General features: G+C 40.9%; 1 protein-coding gene across 1 annotated transcript in view; it reads right to left on the bottom strand.

The window, feature by feature from the left end:
• Positions 1–2,581: 2,581 nt before the first annotated feature.
• Positions 2,582–12,616, bottom strand: part of LOC104273559 (septin-2) — a 30,527-nt gene continuing 20,492 nt past the window's right edge. The window contains exons 12-13 of the mRNA XM_009868924.1: positions 10,874–10,967; positions 2,582–3,029 (exon numbers count right to left, since the gene is read on the bottom strand). Coding sequence (XP_009867226.1) covers positions 10,899–10,967 — 69 coding nt within the window. The 3' untranslated portion in view covers positions 2,582–3,029; positions 10,874–10,898. The remainder of the gene's footprint in view (positions 3,030–10,873; positions 10,968–12,616) is intronic.

Raw genomic sequence — 12,616 nt, forward strand, 5'->3', positions numbered from 1 at the left:
AGTGCCCTGGGCAAAGCGGCACCTGCCGCTGCTCCCGCCAGACCCGGAACGAGGGGATGCGAAGCCTCCGGACACCCACATTCTCCCCAGCTTCCAGAGCTGCAGGGAGGGCTCCTGCCTCCCACATTTCAAGGACAGGTAACCAACCGGGCGTGAAGCTCTTGTAATAGGGGCAGGATAAGGCTGGGACAGGGACGCACAAGGGCAAGGCGCTCCCCTGCCGTGGGACAAGGTGGCATCGGTGCCACAGCACTGGCTTCTCAAACCCCGGCAGTCTTCACAGCATTGTTCTTGCCATCTCCACCACTCCCTCAGTCAAAACATCCCTCATATCAAGATACTTCCAACACCACAGACTGGCAATACCAAGCACGTATGTTTTAAAACACCATTACCTCATCCCAAGTTCACTTCTAGCCACCAAGTCGAAGCATCAGAAAAGAAAATAAATCAGGTAATTGTCAGCGTATTTGCTTGGTTTTAAATGCTAGAGAGCCACAGACCATTACAGGCTCTACACCACAATTAAAGGCACCAACAAGTCAATCAGCCTTTCACGAATTGTTTTACAGTCTGCCACAGTGTTTTAAATCTTACGAAGACTGAAAGGACTGCAGCCAATCGCTCCTTGATCCTGCCCAACAGTCATTAAAATAGCACTGGGACAAAGGGCCCACATGCACCTGGGAAGTGTCAGCCCAGAGAAGGCCAGGGCGGAATTCAGAGGAAGGGACTTGTCTTCCACGGCAGCAGCACTGCCAACACTGATGGGAGTGAAAATGCAAGGTCAGAAATGAGATTCTAGCCAGGGTCCTCTCTCCAGAGATCTTCACAGTAGAAAAGACTTGGCCTAACAACCACAGGTTCCCCCATTAGGCTGTTAAGTATTTTAACAAAGCCAAGTTCAAATGTGACTGAAGATTAACATCAGAGTAGTGGCAGAAGGCATAAAAATGAAGCCCACACGGAAAGGAAAGCACTCAGGTATGGTATCAGCAGTACTGCAAGCCCTTCTTGGATAATTATTCAAACAGACCTCAGGTTTTGAACCAAAGTGCTCCAGCTGGAATCCACAATCCAGAATAGGGCAGAGGTACCAATCAATAATCAGTATCCTAAAGTAAAACTCTGTTCACTGAGGCTTCCCCCTGAAGAATTGTGACAGTGACTTTAGGTGCCTTGCTTTGAAAAAGGGGGGGCGGGGGAAGCTCACTTTTTAATAAAATGAAAAACTAGATGGTTTTGAAAGTCTGCTTTCCCATTGCCTTAGTTTGCTTTGAAAGAGGCGCCTTTCATGTTACCTTTGTTCAGAGAGTTAATCCAGCACGTAACTGAAGCCTTGGTTTCTTAGGAGGGTGTGGTTGTTCTGACTTCCACAAGCACAACTGGAGAGCCTATCATCTTAAGAAGGTTACAAAATAAGATGCCAAGTTCTGAAAGAAAAAACAATGGCACACAACTAATGAGAAAGTGCTTACCGTTAAATCTCTCACCTTGGCGCTCGACAGACATGCTCACAATTCATGAAACATGAAGAGACTTTGTCTGAACACAAATCTGCCACTCCATTTCTTCTTTCAACTTCATCACAGCCACCGAGATAACAACATAATGCCCATTTTATGCAGTTCAACTCCAACATAAGTCAAACACGCATCCCTGTGATGCAAGTCATTTGTTAATCCTATCCTGATTAAACACTCATTGCTAGACAGCAAAATTAGGGCTAATCACTACATGAAAGACACCCCAATTCAGTACAGAAGACAAAGTGTCTCAATCCCATATTTGCAAAATAAGTTACACTTGTGCATATATAACACATGCGAGACTACAGAAGCATGCAGGAGAGAGCTATACACTCAGTAATGACAGAAAGGAAACAGCAACATTTATGAGTTTATAACCCAAGATGTGTGATCATGTTTTCCAAGTTATTTACCCACCTAAAAGATGTTGGTAGGTGACTAATGAACTCTGGGAAAAAAAACAAAAGAGGATGCAAAGCCTTGCTACCTAACTTACAGTTAAAACACATTTAAAGCTGTTTTGAAATGAAATCAAAGCATTTTGTATGTAGACAAATTTGAGAAAACGCCTTCATTCCCCAGGGCAAATACGACAATTTCCTCAAATATGCACCACGCGTGACGCTATCAGAACACTTCATAGACTAGCTTGAAAAAGCCAAAATCCAAAAACCAACAAAAACTACCCCAAAATTCAACATTTTCCACATTCATACAATTTATTACAAAACGTCAATGAAAATCAGTGTTACGGTATATAAAAAGTTCAGTACATGCCACCGCTCAGCTGACAGATAAAAATGCCTGTAACACAAATTCTTGCAAACAACACTTGAGACCTGAAGACGGATCTTCAGAGGCATCCACAGAAGTTGTTGGCATGCGTCGTGTTTATGGAACGTTAAGGCACGATGATTTTAGAAAAGTCAGCTTCTTCGCATCACTGGTGAATCATCAGTGTTCTGTGCATTTTCTCATACACGACACAAGTATAAATCACCAGAGATGAAGCTTTAAAAGTAACCAAAGCACAGAGGAAGTTAAGAAAAATTGATACGATACACAATGACTTAAAATGGCAAGTGAAAGTTATAATAATACTGTGCAAACACACATACGTTTACTGTAAACAGGCCACAAAGTCTTTTAGTATTAATCATGAAACTGTTCAGAACAACCTAGCAAGTACACGATTAACTCCTTAAACCCAGCACAATTACTAGTCCAAACAGCATACTCTACCAGTTTCGGTATAAAAGGGCATAGAAGGATAATAAACCCACATTTATAAGTATGAAGACAGTGTTACGAAAAGAATCAGAAAAGATACAATACAATTGATTAACATTGAGTATATAAAACAAGCCGTTTTACAACACGATCTTCGGACTTTATGTTTGTTTTAACACAGGTCTTGATCTGCGGCATCCATCTTTTGCATGTGAACGTTATTTCGGTCAAAGAAAACAGAGCACCATCCACTTAGAGAACTGTACGCTGCTGCGAACAAAAGTGGAAAACAAAGAGCATTAGAAAGGACAAACTCTCAGCGCTGTCAGAGCAGCCCGAGCCCCTCCAAGCGAAGCAGCACAATCCAGGGAACAGGGTGTTGCAGTTACTGCAGCAGAGACCTGCATCAGAACTGGGATCAGCTGAGTCAGATGCCGTTTAGCCCCAAAGGTTTATCACAAGTGTCTAACAAGAGCATATAGATGAGAATCTATTTTTAGTTACTTTCTTAAGCACCCACACCCACCTCTGTCTACAAAAATGCAAGAACTGTGTTACAGCCCATCTCACCAGTAACGCAGACCAGAAACCAACCTCAGCCTGCTACATGAAGCATTACTTCTGGTGAGGAAAACAAAACCCACCCATCTGAGCAGGGCTAAAAGAAACAAGTAGGTTTGATGTCATGCACAAACACCTCTTAATGACACTGCTTAGGTAAAACAGGAAAGCAAACAGATTTTTTTTCAAGCATTCATATGGCAGTAATCACACGGCTGAAAAAACAGATACAGGTCTGTAATTTCAAAAATAACTACCAGGTTTTGATGTCTCTATAGCTACTTGCCAATCAAAAAGGCTGATACAAAATCAGAATTCCAGTCTCCCCTGAAAATTGGGCCCTGCTTAAGAACCTGTGTTAGACTTGGAACTTGGGAGACACCTCCAATTTGCCAGTCCCAAAAAATACTCATTCCCAAGAGGAAAAAATAGTTTAATAGCTTAATCTAAACATTCACCTGACAGAAAAAAAGAAATATCCTAAAAAACACTGTTGTGTCAACTCACTTGTGAAGTGCAGTGCAATACTCATCCAGACTACACTTGCTGACCACAGCTGGGAAAAGGAGCACGGAAAGCTGACAACAGGGCCCCTTGCTCTTTCCCATTCTCGCAACGGGAATTCTGTTCAATACACAATTCCTTAACATTTTAAGGAAGTCATTTCTCATAACAACCAGAATGAGCAAGAGAGCATTAAGGCTTTAAAGTCAGAGTCCACACCTTGCTAACCAAATTCAACACTCAAATTCAAAATCAACCTGCTTCGCTATGCTGCTACTCCAAGTAGGACAGAGAAACTAAATCTCTGCCATTGCCTGCCTAACTCTAACCTGTTACAGGAGACACCTCAAGAAAAAACCATAACTGATGTTTCAGACTCATGAAGAGACTGGAATGTCCAATGAACAGGAGGGCTCAGGTGCACAGCCGTGCACCAGCGTTACCAGCATCAGCAACCCAATATCCACCTTTTATACACTCACAGAACACACTTAGGCAAAATATGTTTGTGCATTTTCAGTGTGGATTCATTTCACTGCTCCTTCCTAATCTCCTTATGAAACTGTATTTTATGATACATCAGGTTGATATTGTTCTTCATGAATTTGATCTCCAGTTTTATTAGACTAATCTTATAGTTCCCCATACTCCTTTCACCAGTACAGCTTTAATAAATGTCTCCATTTGCATCATCTAAGAAAGACGATACATTTCTCCAGCATGCCGTTAAACCCAAACGTTCTCAGTAAGGAGTGTAACTGGCACTACATATGCCCGCATCCTGATGCACGTAGTCAGACATCCCCATAATCGCATTTATAAAGGTTTCAAAAGCCTTGGGAAGGAACAGGTTTATGTCCCCCTCAGCTGCTTCCAAGAACACCACTGCAATCCAGGGCAACTTGACACGTCTCTGCATACACCCACTGTGCGCAACGAGAGCAATTTGCTCTGTAGGCAGCTACATTTTCTCACTGGCCTAAATTCCTCTTCTTGCATAGCACTCACTTTCTGCTGTAGCTACAGCCCTTTGAGTGTCCAATCAATAGTAAGAACTCCAAGAAACAGCATCTTTCCAAAAGGAAGCAGATTATTGGATGACACCAGTGTCCTGTTGTTAGCTAGTTCCGACTCACTTTGTCGCTCACATCCCTAATGTTTTGGGTTTCTGGTATTTCAGTCATCCTCTCTTGAGGATCAGCGCTTCAAGTTTGCTCCCTTTCCTTTTGCTGGTTTGTGGCAACACCTCACACTTGCCCGTACGAAACATCATCAGCCAAGCACATACCAAGTTACAAAACCAGCCTTTGAATTGCTTTCCAATGTTTATCGGTTAATTCAACATGCTAATAATGTCAATATCCACCGAGTCACATATATATACCAGTCTCTGAGCTCCAGAATTATGAAGAAATGTTCCTCTGAAAATGTTTATTTAGCAAAAAAGTGGCCTGAAGCACTTACACATCCCCTGTGATATCACATCACACTTGGGCATGGGTCTAGTAGGTCTGCGTACTCCGCTCCTAAGGCCCACTAATGCCAGAGGAACGCTGGCAGCAGGCACCTCCCCTCGCTCCTGCATTCCACACACCCAAGGGCTCTCACTGAGGTACAACAGGGAGAGGAACACCAGTTGTACCACTCCGGGGTCATCAAGCCCCTCAGAGGCAGAGTGCAAAGTACCACTGCACGTATTCACAGGGATTGAGGTTGTCGCTTGGCAAATATCGAACCAATTTGCATTAATTTACTGAGATACGGTTTAGGCAATTCTATGACAGTATCAGAAAAACACTTGATATTGGATGTTTCAATCTTCATTTTATGTTTTGCAAACACTGTGTCATTCCTTGCAAAGCTTTTAAGTCTGCAAAGCAGAGTGTGTTTTGGTTCTTGGGAGGTGGAGGGACCATTTTGCTCCGCTCTCTATAAGCATGGCAGTTCTGGAAATCAGTCTCAGTGGGAATGTGCTTTACAAGATGCATAAATAGTATACTGTTAGAAATTATACACTGCTATTTCTAATTAGATAGTTTTCCTTAAAGAAATAGGTCCAAACTTCTGGGAATTCTGCACACAGAAAATGCAACAGATAAACTAAGAAAGATTCTTCAAGAGCCAGAAGACAAACAATATTTAGGTACCAGAGGTTTACAGACCTGACTACTACTTCACACTTATGTATTGTTAATATGATACATTATTTTTCTGCGCAACACTTCATTAGAATTATAGTCTTCAAAGTGCCACGGTTTTCCTATTGGGAAGAGTTGCACAACTTATTTTCTGTTAAAGGCCACAGGCAGAGATGCTGTTGAACAGCCAAGGTCACGATCCAAGTACAATCTCATCTTTTATTATGTTCTACTTATATGTTCTACTTACAATCCAGGAACATGACTGTTTCACCAACTGAGAGCAGTACGCACTCACAGGGAGATGTAAAATACTATTTTTAAATGAACAAGCTCCAATGAAAGTGTTACTGTTCTATAGATCCAGCATCAAAAGGCACGATGTGTCTCATGTGCAGCCTGCCCAGCTCTCTGCACACATCAAGGGCAGGAGGGCACCAGCTACAAGGTGGCTCTTGAAGACCCTTTTAAGATCTTTCTAGACAAGTTAACTTCAATGTCGTGTGGAGCCACACAAGCCCAGCACTCAGCGGTACAGCAGCAGAGGAAAAACAACAATTGCTACCAGAAGTCTACTCTAACGGAAACGAAAACTTGTGCTAGCCCATCAGTGCAGGGTTTGCTGAACAGCTCCACAGTGCGAAGAGCTGAAAAGAGCTGGAACACGGTGGTGCTGCTCCAGTCTAGTTTCCAGCCAGAGAAACATCTACTGGCAGTGCCAGGCAGTTCTTCCAAATACTACACGTTTGCCCAAGCTTCACATTTTCTAGGCTCTCAATTTCAGCTGCCAAAACCGACAACGCAATCTTTGCTTCCTCAAATGACATTCCTCATCAGATCAATTCAGCATCATCATTTCAGAAGGCTGGTTGCTATGGCAACGCTTTGTGTTCTTCTGTTAAATGATGTCAATTCACTGGGAGAAAGAAAAACCAGCTCTTTGGTGCCTTTAGTATTGTCCTTATCAAGAATCAGAACAGCGTTACTGAGCTCAGTAGGCTTTAAAATACTTGGGGAAATTGTGAGCTATACTAAAAGAATTTTCAACATCCTACACATCTTTTAAGTGTAGGATACTTAGAGTTTTTTTCTGAACATATTTCCCTAACCACAACTACATTTCCAGCTGGCTATATTTGCTTTCCATAACTGAGCTTCTGTTACTGGTTTGTCCCAATATGATCTTGAAGCTGAGTGGAAGACAGACAATCCAGATTTCTACGTGTAGCAAGAGGAAAACAGACTGCAGAGAGATACACTTTCAGAAACAGACAAGGGAAGAAACACCCATTAATAACCATTTTATTTGAAAAAATAATTCCAGCTTTTAATAATAATTGCTCATCTGGGATGGACAAGTTCAGAAACTAGTAAATACACTGCTGGAGGTACTGCAAGCTTATTTCAAAAGTGTTTCATATTAGAGTATCCAAATAAAACTAGATTTGTTTTAGTTTTTGGTAACTTACTCCACCCCTCCATCTCCTTCCTCTCCAATCCTTCATTTGAACTGTCAAATATAAAAAGCAATAAGCTCCTACACCTTCTGGCAGTGTCTTGCATTTTAGAAGCAAAAAGTCTGAAAAATCAAGCTTGCCTGGAAGTCTTTACCACACTTCACACAGACTTGTAAAATTAGTATATCACATGTTTGTTAGGCGAAAAAAATTGTTCCTGCTTATTCCAAGAGCATTCTGGTGTCTAGCTGTACTCTCACTGCCTGCTACAAACACTTCCACAGGCACTGTTTGTACACAGAAGCTACAAAGTGTTTGGAGGAAAGAACAAAAGTGTAGGTTAACACACCTCTGCCAGGGCTGCTCTCAAAAGCTCTTAATCACCACCCTCTTGTAGAGTAAGTCTATACTCACAGGCTTTTGTCAAAAACTGCAGTTGGCACACTGCTTCCAAAATAAATCTTCCTCTGCTACCTGTAACTCAAGTCTCCACCAGCACTCTCCCTTCACTCCCCTTCAGGTTTCTACTTCTCCACAGCACGAAATCTGCCTATCCTCTTTGGAAACTTTGAACATATTCCCTGCATACAACCTCTGCCTGTGTCACTCCCTTTATGCTGCTCTTACTCTAGCCTTGAAAGTAAATTGCTCTTTCCATAAAACCTTTAAAGATGTCCCTATTCAAAAGGGATCAGGCAAACCAGACTTCCAGCCATCCCACCTGTGTAGCACTTTATGCTAACACAGACCCATTGGACCTTTTGGCAAGGATTCGTGTTTAGTGCTTCTGAATCATTATGCAATGCCAGACTCTGTCTAGAAAATCCCAAAACATTCAGCAATCTTCTCACCCCAAACTACATCTGAAACCAGAAGTGTGTACTTCACATATTTGGATACTACCACATTTCATTATCCTACTGTTTACTCTCCAGCTCTTGTCTATCAAGGTATTTATACCACATTCTCTTTTCTTAAAATATCTGGAAGTTTCTTTATATCTGTGCTCTATGAAGGGGAAAATATTTTAAGAGACTTTTGACGAAAACTAATGAATATGCATTTATCAAATAGTAAAAACGTTCATTTTTACATAAATTATTTTTAAAGTAACATATTTTTCTCAGCACAAAGGTAAGTACGTGTGCAAGAGAGCAACCGGTTAAGACTGTGCTTTGAGCAGCAAAGCTGATCCTTTAAAGTTCTTGAAAAACTAGAACCTGAGAGATGGTCAAGATAAGCTGTGACAGAACAAAAAGAATAATATCAAGTATATTTAAATTTGTGGGGAGTATGGTTCTGTTAACCTCTGTGTTAATTACAAGTTTCCTGGTTTCTCTGTAAATAGCGAGTTCAGTAAAATGCAACAAACAGATCTGATAGGAACGCTGGAGGCTGAAACCATCACTCCTCCTAAACTGCAAAGTCAGTTAACACGCACGAGAGAAACTTCCGTAAGGCCACGTTCTAGGCGAGGAGTCACTTCAGCACGCTGACAGGATCACACGGCAACACTCTGGTTTAGCAGGACTGCAACTGCAGTTCTGACCCTGCATACGGGCCAACAAATTACGCTAAAAGTCTATCAATCAGTATGTCAAGGGTAGCAAAAAAAGTTTAAAATTCTTCCCTGAAAGCAATCTGTCAAACAACATGACTTCATAGCAGCTGCAGAAATGTGGTTTAGCAGATTCCAGAGAAACAGCAGGACCTTTGCATAGGAAGATCTCATGCAAATGCTTCTTAAATTTGTTCACTTTATGTCAGAACTAACTTTATGTCAGAACTTCAGTTCAAACTCAGTCACAAGATCACAGGGACACTTGGTTAAACCTGCAGAGCACTCCTGCTTAGCACATGCAGAGTATTCCAGGGCAGCAATATAAAGTATCTGCAAAATAACATTTCACTTGGACCTACGTGAGCATGTTCAGAACTCTGTTTACTGATGTATCCACGGCTGCAAATTCAGCCTAGGACAAACCCGGCTCCAGTTTGATTTCTAAGTACCATATTCAGTATTGCCAGAAGCTGTGAAACACAGGGAATGCTGGTGCCATTCCTAGCTAACCATTAGCGGGAATACTACATCCTATTGGCCCTCAGACACTGATTTCATAGAAAATCCAGTATCTAAGAGCTGAAAAAAGAGCTCTGAATATATTTCTACCGTTTGTCATCCTGTCCTCTGCAAGCAACAAGCCTGGTAGATTAACGGTGGGTTTTTTCCTGAGTATCAGTTTAGGGATGCCATGTGATTAAATGTGATCTGGAAGTTGCAGGAAGAATTTTGCAAAAAACGGTAACAATAATCTACACTGTGTAAGGTTTCCTGCATCAAACAGCCAGCGGTCACAGTTCAGCAATAAGATAACAAAGTCACCACGGGAGCTTGAGACCTCCAGTTCAGACTGAAATATTTAGCAGGCTGCATAGTGACCAGCTCCTGTCTGGGGAGGCGAGAGCTTTATGTCAGACACTGCTGTCGCGCACACGAGATTATGCTCAGTGTTCAGATTTCCAACTCTGGGAAAACATTTCTTGGTACAGAAGTTGGAGGAGATGGTGTGAAGACTCCTCTATCTGCAAGACTTGGAATTGTGACAGTAACAAACCTGAGTCTGAGTTACTTTTTCCACCTTAACTGTTTCACTCAAAGATCACAGTGCACATACCAATGAAGCCATCAACATCTGCCTAAATAGGAATCTAGCGAACAAGTTTATTCCTTAGGAGACCTTTTTTTATTTCTTTTTTTTTAAATATAAACAGGAAGATTGAAGGTTCAAATAAAGGCAACAAAAAAAAAATCTCCTTATTTTAGGCTCGGAATGTTGGCAGCTGCCACAAGGTCATAAGGGATAATATAATCCATTTTATTCAAGCTTTACATTCCAGAAGACCAGCAATCAAAACTAGAGTATTAAACTGAAGCATTAAGCAACAAGACTCCTCATATCCTTCTATTTTTTATTCTTGATTTAAAAGAAAAATTGTGCCAGAAGAGCTGCATTCTGCAGAAAGCATGAATATTTGCTACAGCAATTTTTTTTCTTTACTCACTCTGATCCCACCTAACATAACATACATGACATCAAGGGAGTCTGTATTCAAGTACACGTAACCAGTTTATTGAAAAGTGTCTTTGGTTCTTGAAAAACTTGCTATAAATTCAGCAGCCTACATACCCCAAAACACCCTGATTTTTGTTTATATGTAGTCAAATTAATTTTCAGAGCAGCTTTTGCCAACAGGAACAAAGCTGGACAATCCAAAGTCAAGGCACTGGAGATGAGCACTTACAGGTCTTAAAAACAGCGGGAAAAGTAACACCTACATAGACCTTTTTTCTAATCTACCCAGAAAAATCACACTTTTTTGCTTTTTCTCTAAGTACTGTAAAATAATTATGAAAATCTGTGTAAGAGTGGTAAACAAGTCAGCAAAGTCATACCTGATGCCTCCGGGTGTTAAGCATCTTAATCATCACCAGGCTTCATCCTCATTTGGGCCTGCATCTGCGCAATCATCTCCTGCATGCGGCGCAGCTGGAAGAGAACAACACCCACATGGTCAAAATAATTTGATGAGGAATCCAAAATCCAGGAAACTTACATCTTTTCCTTCCCTGGCAGAACACAGATCCAGTTTGCCTCTCTATAAATTGGAAATGTTAGATTGATTCACATGATTGAATACTAACTTCCTCAAAAGATTTGTAAGAATACTTTAAATGAAGATTAAGCAATCAAATCCAACTCTTTTGCAGCTTGCAGATCTGTGAATTAACATTTAATCTACAATGAAGAGAGCATACCCTTAGGTGTGGAGAGATACACTGCTGGAGTGAGCTGAAGAAGCTTTGTTCAATGCAAGTGCTCAAAGCACAACATTATGTACAAATACTCATCTTGTAGCTAACCAGATTCTGTTGCTAAAAATTTGTAGTTAACAGCTGAACAAAACACAGACGGAATTTAAAATCTACTTCAAAAGCAAAATTGAAAGATGTTTACCAAATTTGGAAAGACAGACTAAACACATTAAGCACCAATATTTTTAAATCTGAACAATGACCTTTCCTGGAAATAACCATTTTCATAAAGACATTTTCTTACGACATAAGTTAATTGCCATCTCATAAAAGGCCTGCTATATATAATGCTTTTTTTTCTTCCCCCAAAAATCCCAAAGCGATTAATCTAAAGTGTTCCTAAGAATGAATAAGAAACTCTAATAGAAATTTTCAAAATGTATATGCAAATTATTTGGTTAACAAATGACTAGGTATTTCCTTCCAGATGGAGGTGGGGAAGCTCCACATACACAACTGCAAGTGCCCTAATCCTACAAACTGGAAATGAACAGGCTGCAGTTTCCATACAGACTGCATAAAACGCACACTCATCTCAAGCTGGAGATCACGTAACAATCTGAAACTTGTATAGCAAATGTTCATTATAGTGTAGTTTTTAATACATGCACCTTTTGTCTCCTTTAGCAAAACACAGAGAATTCCTTTTATTTATTTTCTGGGGCAAAAACAATAGAAATCTTCAACTCAAAAAGCACTGTTATGTTTAAACAAGTATATTTATCTTCATCCAGCCGACCCCACTAGCTATTGTGATACCAGTTATGCTGTCAGATCCAATAGAAAGAGTCCTTAATAAACGCTCGACTACATGTATGTGGCATTGAGCTGTTTGGGGTTTTTTAATTTAAAAAAAAAACAAACAAAAAAAACCCAAAAAAAATCAAACCCAACAAACTGAAAGAAACATCACTGAACAGGGAAAAATTAGCTGTAGATGCCTGTATCACTTTTCCTTGCCCGGCCTCAGATACAGATCAGGAAGTAAGACACTGAAGTGAGGAGCTCGCAGCCTCGCCAGCAATAATGGAGCTTTGCCTAAAACCAGCTGGCTTATACACCACCAGCTCTCCTCCTGCTGCAGCACCACGGGACTCACCAGCGGCGAACGCAGGTTCCTGGGACTGCAGAGACACACCAACAAACGGAGATTCACACACAACAGTGTGAAGTACAGCTAAGTCTGTAATTATTATTATTATACATCCATCTACATCTTTCTCCCAAACACTTCAAAAGCTTCTGATCAGGAAGATGGCATAATGCTGACGGGAGGAGAAATAAAATGCAGAAAGTCTCAGAAATTAGTTGCATTGATTCCAT

The sequence above is a fragment of the Apaloderma vittatum genome, unplaced genomic scaffold, assembly GCF_000703405.1.
Source record: "Apaloderma vittatum isolate BGI_N311 unplaced genomic scaffold, ASM70340v1 scaffold30854, whole genome shotgun sequence".
Classification (NCBI taxonomy): Eukaryota; Metazoa; Chordata; class Aves; order Trogoniformes; family Trogonidae; genus Apaloderma; species Apaloderma vittatum.